The sequence below is a fragment of the Hyla sarda genome, chromosome 4, assembly GCF_029499605.1.
Source record: "Hyla sarda isolate aHylSar1 chromosome 4, aHylSar1.hap1, whole genome shotgun sequence".
NCBI classification, from domain to species: Eukaryota; Metazoa; Chordata; class Amphibia; order Anura; family Hylidae; genus Hyla; species Hyla sarda.
Window position 1 is genome coordinate 352,674,581 of NC_079192.1, and position 15,162 is coordinate 352,689,742.

The window sequence follows — 15,162 nt, forward strand, 5'->3', positions numbered from 1 at the left end:
AAGGTTGCAAGCGCTGGTAAGCATTTGTAATACACAATGTTAGCCGTTTTGTGTGCTACTGGAAAGTGAATAGTTTTTTCTTCAATGGAGAAGTTGGAATATAAACTGTATGAGCTGGCGCTCTTTGCAAACACCCTGGACCAGTAACAAATGTAAGTGATATATAGAGGAAGGTGTGGCTTGTAATGTGTCACTTAGGTCCAACCAGTGGGGTTTTATTACGTAGTGCCAGGTAGGGAGAGAGAAATGTGCAGTTATGAACAGTCACACGGTTCTCTCAATAATAAGAATGAGCATTTTATGAGCACTTTACCTGCTTATAATTGGAAGCTGTCAGAGAAGTCAGGTTCTGCCGGGCCAAATGAATAAAGGGAATTTTTTTATAGTCTTGCTAAAAAGTGCGTCATATAGTCCCAAAACACAGTACTTCCTTTTAAACCCATTCCATCTTTAAATAGGTTGTGTAGGTTTATAAGGATGTGGCTGCTTTGTCATAGAAACTTAGCCATACCTGTCCATGTGTTAAAGGTAGTATCGCATCTCAGCTTCACTAAATGTAAAGAAAGCATAATTCCAATACCACACATAACCTATGAATAGGTGTGGCACCCCGGTATAATGTGACATTTTGGAAAATGCAGCCAAGTTTTTCGAATCTCGAACAACATGTTTCATGTGACTACATCAAGCAGAAAGCAAATGAAAAATAAGGGTGCTACCTGAAGCAAAGTAAAATCAAAGCAATGCTCTGTTTAGATATATGGGCAACAAGAACACTGTTAGACAGTTTTTTTTAAATTTTTTTTTTATATAAATGACACCTAAAAAGTGGAGGTTTATAGAGTACATATAGAATGGTATGACTGATTTGCTGAACTTACTTGAACCCCTGCATGCTAAACCTTAAGACTGCACAACATATCTATTTTGATATACTTACACATTGGTGTGCAGCTGGAATTCATCAGTTTTATATCCAACGGCAAAGTTGCTCTGTGAGACTCTAGACTTTGCAGATTCAAAAGTCATTTGGTAGCCAGCTAGCCAGCCTTCATAGCCAAATACCACAGCACTGCGTACAGAGGGACCGGCGATATCGAAATCCATATCACAGCCCACGTTAATGTGCTCTCGCTTGTAGACTCCCTTAATCTTTGCATTCTTCTTTCTAAACATTTACAGAAAACAATCCAAACAAGATAATAGGTAGAATCATCAAAGTAAATGACATGCAAGACAAAACAACACACAAGATGCCGATAAAAGAGCAGAAAACAGTCAAAAGGATATGGTGCTGTTGTAGAAGTGTATTATCTAAACAAATCGTGCAGAGGAGCTGTCACAGATTGTTTACAGATTGGTGTGCCATAATGTTTCAAGCTGCATGTATTTTTTTCATAGTTAACAAGTAGTGAAAAATTCTAAAGGCAATATATATATATATATATATATATATATATATATATATATATATATATATAGGAGAATTAGGAATTCTAATTTGGCAGGATCTTTGGGCCCTCTCAGACACCAAGTCATGTATGCAACTGCTACCTGTGTCTCCACTATAACTATACTGCCAAAAAAACGGACCCATGGATGGAGGATCAATTTCAGTGCATATTTACAATTGGTCACAGCCATGACTACTAGAATCCTAAATTTACCATCCACTATTAGTTTATGAAACGTAACTTTTAATGTCTCAATAAACATAAAAAAGTTCCACCTTACAAACTCTCACTGATTACTGTAACATTACAAGATCCAAGCTTGCTACATATTGTCAGAACATATACTTGGTGGTGTGGCTGCAGTCCACACACTTCACAATTGAAAGCTAAACCCGTCCATAGAAAGGGACAAAATCCCCCTAGTGTAAATTATCCATCCCATACAAATAATCCTTCTCAGACTTTCAATTCAGTATGCCATCCAAATGTGGTACACTCTATTGTATCTGTGTCCACAGTTTTGCAAGTGACTCTTCAGATTTCTCATCCTGTTCTCACAACAGCTGCACCAATAATGTCGGCAAATATTTCTTCTGCAAACTTTCCAGTACCTCCGTTGACTTATCAATTCATCTGTCCATCCATCTAGTCCATCTTTTTTAGACCCAAGGATTAAATTGAGAGACAGGGACAAATGGGGATACAATCCACAACAGAGACATTTAGTACTTATCAAATGCAGATATGCAATTTGTCCTCTTTTCCTCTCACTGATTTACATGTTCAGGTCCTTCAAAAAGGCTTATCATAAACGCCAACGCCCAAAAGTGATTTATTTGAGTAGACAAAACATATTAACCCCTTAAGGACGCAGCCCTTTTTCACCTTAAAGGACTGAGCCCCTTTTTGCAATTCTGACCACCGTCGCTTTACAAATTAATAACGCGAAAACGCTTTTACTGAATATTCTGATTCGGAGATTCTTTTTTTCGTGACATATTCTACTTTATTTTGGTGGTAAATTTTCCGCGTTACTTGCATCCTTTTTGGTGAAAAATGCCAAAATGTCATGAAAATTTAGCATTTTTCTAACTTTGAAGCTCTCTACTTGTAAGGAAAGTGGATATTCCAAATAAATTTTATTTTTCTTCACAAATACAATATGTCCACTTTATGTTGGCATCATAAAATGGACATATTTTTGCTCTTTGAAAAAATTAGAGGGCTTCAAAGTAGAGCAGCAATTTTCTAAAATGTCATGAACATTGCAAAATCTGAAGGGACAGATGTTACAGAACTACAACTCCCAGCATGCCTGGGCAGTCTAGGCATGCTGAGAGTTGTAGTTTGGCAACATCTGGAGGGCTACCGTTTGGGCACCACTGTAACAGTGGTCTCCAAACTGTGACCCTCCAGATGTTGCAAAACTACAACTCCCAGCATGCCCAGACAGCCTTTGGCTGTCTGGGCATGCTGGGAGTTGCAGTTTGGCCTTCCTAGTGGTTGCCACAGTAAAGATCGCTTTACTTTCACTTTCATTTCCCATCCCCCCCCCCATTGTGGTTTCCCTACCTGAGTCAGGAGCCAGCAGTCTCCAGCAACGATCAGGGGTCCCCAGGCATCTTCTCCAGGTACCGGCCTCCATCTTCTCCCCACGTTCCCCTCAACATCCAGGGGTGGGTAGAACGGGGGGTTGCCATGGCAACCCCCTGTCCTGCCCTGCCATTGGTCAGAATCACTTCTGACCAATGGCAGGGGATAGGAGGAGATCGCAGCACTGCGACCTCGCTCCTATCACTCAGGATGATCAGGACTGTCAGGATGTGCCGGGATGCCTGCTGAATGATTTCAGCAGGCATTCCGGTCCGGTCCCCAACCAGCTAGAAGCGGGGACCGGAATTCCCACGGGCGTATGCATACACCCCACGTCCTTAAGGACTCGGGATGCATGGCGTATGCATATGCCCGGCGTCCTTAACCCTTTAAGGACCCGGGCTTTTTCAGTTTTTTCATTTTCAATTTTTCCTCAACTTAAAAAAATCATAACTCTTTAAAATTTTCACCTAAAATTCTATATGATGGCGTATTTTTTGCGTCACTAATTCTACTTTGTAATGACATTAGTCATTTTACCCAAAAATCTACGGTGAAATGGGAAAAAAAAAAAATCAATGTGTGACAAAATTGATGAAAAAACACTATTTTATAAGTTTTGGGGGCTTCCGTTTTTACGCAGTACATTTTTCGGCAAAAATGACACCTTATCTTTATTCTGTAGGTCCATACGGTTAACCCCTTAAGGACTCAGCCCATTTTGGCCTTAAGAACTCATACAATTTAATTTTTACGTTTTCATTTTTTCCTCCTCGCCTTCTAAAAATCATAACTCTTTTAGATTTTCATCCACAGACTAGTATGAGGGCTTGTTTTTTGCGCGACCAGTTGACCTTTGTAATGACATAACTCATTATATCATAAAATGTATGGCGCAACCAAAAAACACTATTTTTGTGGGGAAATTAAAAAGAAAAACGCAATTTTGCTAATTTTGGAAGGTTTCGTTTTCACGCCGTACAATTTATAGTAAAAATTATGTGTGTTCTTTATTCTGAGGCTCAATACGATTAAAATGATACCCATTATTACATACTTTTCTATTATTGTTGTGCTTAAAAAAAAAAAATCAAACTTTTTAACCAAATTAGTACGTTTATAATCTCTTTATTTTGATGACCTCTAACAGTTTTATTTTTCCGTATAAGCGGCGGTATGAGGGCTCATTTTTTGCGCCATAATTTGTACTTTTTTTTGATACCACATTTGCATATAAAAAACTTAATACATTTTTTATAATTTTTTTTAATAAAATGTATTTAAAAAGTAGCAATTTTGGACTTTTTTTTTCGTTCTTGCCGTTCACCGTACGGGATCATTAACATTTTATTTTAATAGTTCGGACATTTACGCACGCGGCGATACCAAATATGTCTATAAAATTCATTTTTTACGCTTTTTGGGGGTAAAATAGGAAACAACGGACGTTTTACTTTTTTATTGGGGGAGGGGATTTTTCACTTTTTTTTTTTTTTTTTTTTTTTTTACACTTGAATAGTCCCCATAGGGGACTATTCATAGCAATACCATGATTGCTAATACTGATCTGTTCTATGTATAGGACATAGAACAGATCAGTGTTATTGGCGATCTTCTTCTCTGGTCTGCTCGATCTCAGACCAGAGCAGGAGACGCCGGGAGGAGGAAGGTGAGGGGACCTCGGTGCGGCGTTCCGAATGATCGGATCCCCGCAGCAGCGCTGTGGGCGATCCGATCATTCATTGAAATCGCGCACTGCCGCAGATGCCGGGATCTGTATTGATCCCGGCACCTGAGGGGTTACTAGCGGACACCCGCTCTCAGACCACAGTGCTCTCTGCTGTCCATTTTAGGAACTGTCCAGAACAGCTTATGTTTGCTATGGGGATTTTCTCCTGTTCTGGACAGTTCCTAAAATGGACAGCAGAGGTCAGCAGAGAGCACTGTGGTCATGACATCAGAGAAATCTAAAAAGTAAAGTATTTTCTATGTAGTATATAGCCCCTAAAAAGTACTGGAAGGATTAAGATTTTTTTTTTATAGAAGTAATTTACAAATCTGTTTAACTTTCTGGCACCAGTTGATTTAAAAAAAAAAAAAAAAACCTTTAACCTTTTTGCACGCAAACTGGCCTTAACACAAATTTCACAATTTTTTTTTAAACAAATCCTGTTTTTTTTTTGGCAAGAAGGGAACAGCAGGCATTGATTGCCTTGGAAGAGTTGCAAGAGGAAACGAGGCTGGTGTCTTGACGTTGAATTCTCTATTTTCTAGTCTTAAGCCAAAGTCTATTTCTCAATACTCTATGATCGATACCTTTGTTAAAATAAAAAACACATCAATCGGTTATTTCAATAAAATTTTACAGCAGACAAGTGGAAAGCTCAAAATGTAAGTCTGTATGTCAATCAATTCTTGGCTCCGTTTGTTTCATCTTTGCAGTCATATATCAGAGATACCAAAGACGCAGTTCTTAAATTGCCTTTCCGTCAGGCACACTTATCACCAGTCTAGACATAGAATCCCTATATACAAACCTACAACACAATTTGGGGAAAAATGCTGACAATCACTTTGCTCTCCCTTTATTAAAATTTTTGATCACTACTTTCAGTTAAAAGGCACCTCTATGGGCACGCCTTGCGCACCAAATTAAGCTAAGCTCTTTCTCGGGTGGTGGGAAGATGTTATAGTTTTATCTGATATACATTCTGAGTTCACTTCGCACATACTTTTTTGGGGTAGATTTATACTTTAATTTCTGGGATAGCACTAAAGAAATTTTTTTTCATTTTTTGATGCACTCAATTCTAACACTATAGGTATGCACATCACTTCGGAAATTCAGGAATCTTCTTTGCACTTTTTGGATTTAATTATTTCCATTAATCATCAAGGTCATATACATACTGATATTTACCGTAAACAGACTTCAACAAATAGTTTCCTAGACTGGTGTAGCTTTAACCCTGTTCCATTCAAGAGAGAAATACCATTCGGCCAGTATCTAAGAGCCTCGAAACTGAATTCAATAGATGTGATCTTTTTAGACAGACTCTTTTCAGCGAGAGGTTAACCCAAGAAAGGTCTACATTGTGCTTACGCACCAGCTAAGGCAGCTTCCCTTCAGGAACTCCTTGCGGATAAACCATCAAAGATTGAAGATAAAATCATAAGGTGTATAGGAACATTTGACCAAAACAATCAAAAAAATCCTTGCGATTCTGAAGCAATACTGGCCCTTGTTGACCTCTGATGAGGAATTAGCAGAAGTTCTTAAACTCCATCAATCACATTTCGTTTTTATGAGGAAGAGGCGTCAGTCACATGGCTGAGATCCCTCATCAAGGGGTCTCACCCATGTGGTAGATGTTCCTTCTGCCCATACCTACCCCGGACAAAAGAATTCATTAATCCAGTGGATTATCAGTTTAATGAAATTTGAGATTTTATCAACTGTGAGTCCATGGGGGTAATTTATGCAGCCCAATGTAGATGTCCAAAATTATACATAGGCAAGACAGCACAACAGCTATGCAGGAGAATCTCAAATAATATAAGTACGATTAATATGCGGACAGACACTCCACTTTCACACCATATGACAGAGAGACCTGCAAATAATCCCTTGGAAATTCTATTTTGGGGTATTAATCAATGCAAACTTGGACCCCGAAATGTAAAATTGTTATGTGAAGAAGCACAGTGGATCCATTGGGGCTTAATGAAGGATTTACTTATTCAGCATTCTTATAAACGTTCTCGCCAATTCTTATCATTCATACTTTACCATGCCTACAACAGCCAATGCCCTTTTTTTTTCCCAATGTGGAATACTATTTCCAATATGGAAAACTTAGATATTTATACTTGTCTAGTAGTTTACAATTGATATGTAGCACCTTGTAGAATTCATTCAAATATAACACCCTACAGCTCCAATATGGATTACCCACTGGTTCCAAAATGGAACAATTTATTGTAACTATAAAATATATAAACATCCTCAAAGGGTTAGGCTGGATACCTAACTTTAGTAAAGCTATTGACATGCTAATATATCTCAGGAATAACTATACAACCATATGATTATTTTATTTTTATTCACAAATTGAGGGGCTAGACTAAGTCCGTGCCTGTAGTTTATGCCCTGTTGACAAATATTGACATAAGAGAATTCAGTTAGGTCCATGCGCAATCTTCATCTGCGCATCTCAGTCCATGCAGGTGCAGTATCTCTGCAACACATTCTTAAAGACTATCATCTCGAGCAGAGCTCAGCGCGCATACATGCACAGCCGCTCCTACCAGCCCGTCAAGAGTCTATCACTTTGCGTACGACCGAATATGCAGACATGCACAGTAGTCTCCAGCTGGGCATCAGGAGTCAGTCAGCTTGCGCAACATCAACAGTGCATCCAACATGCATCCAACATCAACAGCTAATAACCAATCACGGTCAGATAAGTATAGGAGCAATATGACCCATTTGGCAGAATTGTGTGACATCACATGGGATGTTATAAATACCCAGGTCAGGCTTGTTTGGAAGCCATTTGCCCTAAGTCCTTGATAAATCCACTGATGTGGTTTATGTGCATAAGATTGGAATCCCTCCACCACAGCTCCCAATAGGAAAATGTAGTGTATGGACTGCAGCCACACCACCAAGTATACGTACTAATAATATGTAGCAAGCTTGCATCTTGCACAGTTACAGTAATCAGTGAGAGTTTGTAAGGTGGATAGTTTTCAATCTTTACTGAGGCATTAAAAGTTAGGTTTTATAAACTAATAGTGGATGGTAAATTTAGGATTCTAGTAGTCACGACTGTGACCAACTGTAAATATCCACTATAACCATGTCCTGGCTGAGCTCATACATTGCATTTGTATACTTACAGTTATATAATTATTTATTATTATTATTATTATTTTTTTTTTACAAAATGCATTAAAAAAATTTGGAAAATAGAAACATTAACCCAACCGAGAAGATAAAGTTAAAATATGATCAGTTCGGTATGTACAGTGTGATACTAAGCTCAAACAACCTATAAATGGCTAACTCACATAAAAACAATTGTCATTCCATTAGTGGAGCTGCAGTTTCACACCCATACTGGATTTTGTGACACGTTTTCCAGTTCCACATTTATTATGCATTTTTTTACATTGTGGAATGTATCTTGTGCAGGGCTGATTTAAACAGTAAGAGAGTCTGTGCTGCAGCAGCATGCCTCCTCCCTCTAACACCATGCCTTGCCCCACATGTCTGATATACATGCGTCTCATCCTCTGCAATTGCAAGTTACAGACGGTTGAATGTGCGGGTCTCACTTCCGAGACCTGCTGCAAATGAGAGTTACAGGCAAGTGAATGGTGCAACAGCGCATACCTCAGCCGTCACTCAAATAAGACATTTTCTCTGCATAATTCTATGCAGAGAAAAGGTCGAATCTGCATGCCAGCTGCCGTGCATATAACTCGCAATTGCAGCAATACCCAGGAGTGAAACCTGATGCAATCTCAACTTTTGACATGTCTAGGCATGTCAAAAATGATTTAAAATTACATAACCGCTTAAAAACACAGAAGAGGGCAGGAAGAGTGCCACTGTGTTTAACCCCTTAAGAACCAAGCCCATTTTAACCTTAAAGGGGTACTCCGGTGGTCAACGTGTTTTTCCATTTTTAACTTACCCTATTTGTTTTGTTTCATTTCTATTCTTGTTGTTTAGGCAACTCTGTTTACGTTCTTTGTTGTCTTTTTATCCCCCACTTTGTTTTCCTATCTTTGCTTCCATTTCCTGTTTCTTGCTGTGCTGAAAACTACAAATCCCAGCATGCCACATGCCTTGCTGGTTTGGGACGGCTCCTTTTTTTTTTGTTCCGCCCTTTACCCACCCTACTATTTTCCCGGGTCGGCCCCCTTATACACAGCACACTAATATAATCAGCCCTGGTTGGGATACGCTGGCATACACACACAAAATGGACTACAACTCCCAGCATGTGTCATTCAGGAGTCTTCAGTCTTTGGTATAACACCAGCATGCTGCCTATGTAGTCTCGTGGGGGTTGTAGTTCACCACACCTCTATAGGGCATACACCAGTGTTTCCCAACCAGGGTGCCTCCAGGTGTTGCAAAACTACTACTACCAGCATGCCCGGACAGCCAAAAGCTTTCTGGGCATGCTGGGAGTTGTAGTTTTGATACAGCTGAAGACACCCTGGTTGGGAAACAATGCACTTTGTTTGTAATATACTGAATGGGCTAGGCCAGTGTTTCCCAATCAGTGTGCCACCAGCTGTTGCAAAACTACAACTCCCAGCATGCCCAAAGTCTGTCCAGGCATGCTGGAAGTTGTAGTTTTGATACAGCTGGAGGCAGACTGGTTAATAAACACTAGCATACACACGTAACAGGGCCTAGAACTCCCAGCATGTGTCATTCAGGAGTCGTCCCCGTCCCCCCCCCCCCACCTCCTTTACACACAGAAATCATCCCCAGTCCGAGATTTCTTCCCCTGCAGTCTATACATCCCCAGATCGTGCACCTTGTTATCCCTTCACATAACACTTCCTCCCCTTCACATAAATCTTCTCTGTCTTCTTTCAGTGCAGACCTGTGTCCTCACAAGACAAAGCAGGGGGAGGGGAGATGAGGAGCTGTGTAGGAGAGCTTCTTGCTCTCATGCACACCTGCATCCTCCAGGAGGGGGAGATGAGGGGGCGTGGCCTATCTCTCATGCAGTTTTGAAAGAACAGAGAAAAAAAAAAAAACATGACATTTTGTCCACAGCCTAATCCTAACCTGTGGACAACAATCAGAGATCCAAAACAGAACTACAGAACTTCCTGGCCCACAAACAGGTAAGAAAAAAAAAGACACATGCTACACAAATATATAATACATGTCAATTGCAAAAAACATGAACATTAAAAGAAGATGCAATATAGCCAAAAATCTTAACCATCGGAGTACCCCTTTAAGGACCAGGCCAATTTTATTTTTGAGTTTTCGTTTTTTCCTCCACGCCTTCTAAAATCCATAACTCTTATTTCCATCTACAGATTCATATAAGGGCTTGTTTTTTGCGTGACCAATTGCACTTTGTAATGAAACCTCTCATTTAACCCCTTCCCGACCTATGACATACCTGTACGTCATGGGTGGCAAGGTGTTCCCGACCCATGACATACAGGTACGTCATGAACATTACTGCCGCTACTCGCGGCACCCCGCAGCGCCCGGAAAGATGGTGGCTATCACTGATAGCCAGCCATCTTACCGTGCGACCACAGGGGGTTTCATCCCCCCCCCCCAGCGATCGCTGCTATCAGCTGGTCAAATCTGACTAGCTGATAGCAGCGTTTCACTATCAGAATACTTAGCAGCGCGGTGTGTGAGTCCCGATCACGGGGATCGGGACACACACCGCTCTGCTAAGTGTCCCTGACCTGTCGCCCGGCGTCACTTACCCGTCCGAGCAGTGTCCCGAGCGGTCCCGGCGTCCTCCATGCGGTCCTGGCTGCGCTGCGTCCCGGAGGTGAGTTTCCGGCAGCAGTGCGGCATCTTCATTGGCAGCAGTGAGATCGCCGTAAAGCGATCTCACTGCTGCCTCTGAGAGTTTCAAAACTGCAACTCCCAGCATGCCCAGACAGCCTTTGGCTTTCTGGGCATGCTGGGAGTTGTAGTTTTGCAACATCTGGAGGTCCACAGTTTGGAGACCACTGTATAATGGTCTCCAATCTGTGCTCTTCCAGATGTTGCAAAACTACAAATCTCAGCATGCTCAGTCTGTCCAGGCATGCTGGGAGTTGTAGTTCTCTAACATCTGGAAGAGCACAGATTGGAGACCATTATACAGTGGTCTCCAAACTGTGGACCTCCAGATGTTGCAAAACTACAACTCCCAGCATGCCCAGACTGCCCAAGCATGCTGGAAGTTGTAGTTCGGCAACATCTGATCCTTCAGATATTGCCGAACTACAACTTCCAGCATGCCTGGGCAGTCTGGGCATGCTGGGAGTTGTAGTTTTGCAACAACTGGAGGCCCACTAGTTGGGAAACATTGTCCGTTTCCTACCTCAGTGCCTCCAGCTGTTGCAATTGTTGCAAAACTATAACTCCCAGCATGCACTGACAGACCATGCATGCTGGGAGTTGTAGTTTTGCAACAGCTGGAGGCACACTGGTTTGGAAACACTTAACTTAGTGTTTCCAAACCAGCGTTCCTCCAGCTGTTGCAAAACTACAACTCCCAGCATGCACGGACAGCCAAAGGGCATGCTCGGAGTTTGCAACAGCTGGATGTTTGCCCCCCCCCCCCCCCCCCCCCAATGTGAATGTACAGGGTACACTCACATGGGCGGAGGTTTACAGTGAGTGCTGCAAGTTTGAGATGGCGCAAATTTTGCGCTGCAGCTCAAACTTCCAGCAGCAAACTTGCTGTGAACCTCTGCCCATGTGACTGTACCCTAAAAACACTACACTACACTAACACTAACCTAAAATAAAAAGTAAAAAACACTACATATACACATACCCCTACACAGCCCCCCTCCCCCCAAAAAATGAAAAACGTCTGGTACGCTACAGTTTCCAAAATGGAGCCTCCAGCTGTTGCAAAATAATAACTCCCAGTATTGCCGGACAGCCATTGACTGTCCAGGCATGCTGGGAGTTTTGCAACAGCTGGAGGCACCCTGTTTGGGAATCATTGGCATAGAATACCCCTATGCAAATCCCCAATTCAGGCCTCAAATGCGCATGGTGCTCTCTCACTTTGGAGCCCTGTCGTATTTCAGGGCAACAGTTTTGGGACACATATGGGGTATCACCGTACTCGAGAGAAATTGCCTTACAAATTTTGGGGGGCTTTTTCTTCTTTAACCCCTTATGAAAAGGTGAAGTTGGGGTCTACACCAGCATGTTAGTGTAAAAAAATAAATTTTTTACACTGAAATGCTGGTGTTGCCCTATACTTTTCATTTTCACAAGAGGTAAAAGGGAAAAAAGACCCCCAAAATTTGTAACGCAATTTCTCCCGACTACGGAGATACCCCATATGTGGGCGCAAAGTGCTCTGGGGGCGCACAACAAGGCCCAGAAGGGAGAGTGCGCCATGTACATTTGAGGCGATTTGCACAGGGGTGGCTGATTGTTACAGCAGTTCTGACAAACGCAAACCAATAAATATCCATATGTGACCCCATTTTGGAAACTACACCCCTCACGGAATTTAATAAGGGGTAAAATTTTTGATTTGCACAGTCCACTGTTTCAAATATCTGTCAAACGCCAGTGGGGTGTAAATGCTCACTGCACCCCTTATTAAATTCCATGAGGGGTATAGTTTCCAAAATGGGGTCACATGTGGGGGGGTCCACTGTTCTGGCACCATAGGGGCTTCCTAAATGGGACATGCCCCCCAAAAACCCTTTCAGAAAAACTCACTCTCCAAAATCCCATTGTCGCTCCCTCCCTTCTGAGCCCTCTACTGCGCCCGCCGAACACTTTACATATGCATATGAGGTATTTCCTTACTCGAGAGAAATTGGGTTACAAATTTTAGGGTGATTTCTCTCCTTTTACCCCTTGTAAAAATTCTAAAATTGGGTCTACAAGAAAATGCGAGTGTAAAAAATGAAGATTTCGAATTTTCTCCTTCACTTTGCTGCTATTCCTGTTAAACACCTAAAGGGTTAAAACACTTACTGAATGTCATTTTTAATACTTTGGGGGGTGCAGTTTTTATAATGGGGTCATTTATGGGGTATTTCTAATATGAAGACCCTTAAAATCCACTTCCAACCTGAACTGGGCCCTGAAAAATTACGATTTTGAAAATCTTGAGAAAAATTGGAAAATTGCTGCGGAACTTTGAAGCCCTCTGGTGTCTTCCAAAAGTAAAAACTTGTAAATTTTTTTATGCAAACACAAAGTAGACATATTGTATATGTGAATCAATATGTCATTTATTTGGAATATCCATTTTCCTTTCAAGCAGAGACTTTCAAAGTTAGAAAAATGCCAAATTTTCAAAATTTTCATGAAATTTTTAGATTTTTTACCAAGAAAGGATGCAAATATCAGTGAAATTTTACCAATAACATAAAGTAGAATATGTCACGAAAAAACAATCTCGGAATCAGAATGATAAGTAAAAGCATTCCAGAGTTATTAATGTTTAAAGGGACAGTGGTCAGATTTTCAAAAAATGCCCAGGTCATGAAGGTGAAAATGGGCTGGGTCATGAAGGGGTTAACCATAAAGTGTATGGCAAACCCCAAATTTTTTTTAAGGAAGGAAATTTAAATGAAAACCACATTTTTGATAGAACATCTTTCAAAGTTGTCTACTGTTTGGTGCTACGTACAACACTTTTTGCAGTGGAGCTTTATTTATTATTTGTGCAAAATACATTTCGAAGTGTTTTTTTTTGCTGCAAATCTATGACAGCAAGCAGGACTAAACTACAACTACTCCCACTATGGGACAGAGTCTGTCCCATTATGGGAGTAGTTGTAGTAGAGCAGCGCTGAAGGACGGCTCTTGCACATGCCCCGACTGCAGGACTCTTTTTTGACTATTTGGACTACTACTCTTATCATGCACAACTTGACAAGCGGGCGGCACATGCCGGTTCACTGCGCTCCCCCCGCTGGCTCTGGCCGGGGAACATACAGCTGAGCTCTGCAGTGTCACAATTCAAAATCCCTGCCGCCGGGAGCTCTGATTGGTGAAAAGCTATTGACCAGAGCTCCTGTCGGCGAGAATATGAATTGTGACAACTGTATATTCCCCGCCTGTAGCCGGCTGAGAGCACAGTGGAGTGGCATGTGCTGCCGCTTGTCAAGTTAATAAATGCGGATCGCAGCAGGTCTAAAGAGAATGACCTCACCCTCAGCCCCTGTACTACAACTCCCATCATGAACAGTGTCTGTCCATGATGGGATTAGTAGTCCTAACAGTCCCAAAATAGTCCCGCAGCACTGCGGTACTAAAATTACTCCCTTCATGGGGCTTGTCGGGCTCTGGCGGCAGCTGTATGCTATACTCCCCTGCGGCGAGTTCTGGACCCTCCAATGTGCGGCCGACTGTCTCTCCTCCCAGCAGTGCCAAGTGTTTAGTTCTCTAAGCAACAGCTATTGTGTATATTTGTCTTACTGGTGTCACCTTTCCCTTGACTCCTGTCTGTGCTTAGAAGAAAGGCATTACTTGGAAATGATCTATACAGAGCAGGAAGTCTAATCTTAGTTTTATACCTAGTGCCAGAAAGTAAACTGCAAGATTTCAGATAGATAGATAGTTAAATGGAAAGTTTAAAAGAAAATGAAAATAAAAATCACCAAAAACTCGTAAAAAATATGTTTAAAGGGTAGCTCCCACCATCCTTTTTTTTTCTATCCCTAACCCCCTCCCTGCTTTTAATTTTTTTTTTTACTATGTTGAAAATGACTTTTTGTCTGCCTGGTAGTGTGCTCACTACCAGGCAGACTTCCCCAGCAGGCACCACGTCACTGATGCCTGCTGGGGAGGGCGACTTCCGCCCTTAGTTCATCTATATAGGGTGCCTCCAGCTGTTTCACCACTACAACTCCCAGCTTGCCCTGACATCTATTGGCTGTCAGGGCAAGCTGGGAGTTGTAGTGTTGAAACAGCTGTAGGCACCCTGTGCAGAAAACAATTAGTTAGGGCCATGGGCGCAGCGCTACCCCGTTCCCTCCGTCTGTTCCCCGATTCCCTCCCCCCCATGTTAAAATGCCGAACCCCGCTCTCCCCTAAAACCGATTCATACCTACTGCCAGACAGTCCGGTGTGAGGTGAGATTTCCGAACCCATGCACAGGGCAGCAGCAGCGTCATGTGCAGGAGGAGTGGCCGGCCGGCCAGGGAGCCAATGCGCTCGCTCCCTGCCTGTGTGATTGACAGGCAGGGAGCGAGCGCAGGCTGAATGAATAAGGACCGATGCCGTACTCACATCAGTCTGAATTCAGGCGTGACGTCACGCCAGCCTGCCGCCGGCCACTAGGAGGGAGACCCCTAGTGGCCGGTTTTCAAACGTTAATTAAAGCCTTTTAATAAAAAAAAAAATAATAATAATGAA

General features: G+C 42.0%; 1 protein-coding gene across 2 annotated transcripts in view; it reads right to left on the reverse strand.

Annotated features, from left to right (window-relative positions):
* VDAC1 (voltage dependent anion channel 1) overlaps positions 1–15,162 on the reverse strand; it is a 173,780-nt gene that overhangs the window by 41,475 nt on the left and 117,143 nt on the right. For both annotated transcript variants that reach the window (XM_056516604.1, XM_056516605.1), the window contains exon 6: positions 941–1,168. In XM_056516604.1, coding sequence (XP_056372579.1) covers positions 941–1,168 — 228 coding nt within the window. The remainder of the gene's footprint in view (positions 1–940; positions 1,169–15,162) is intronic.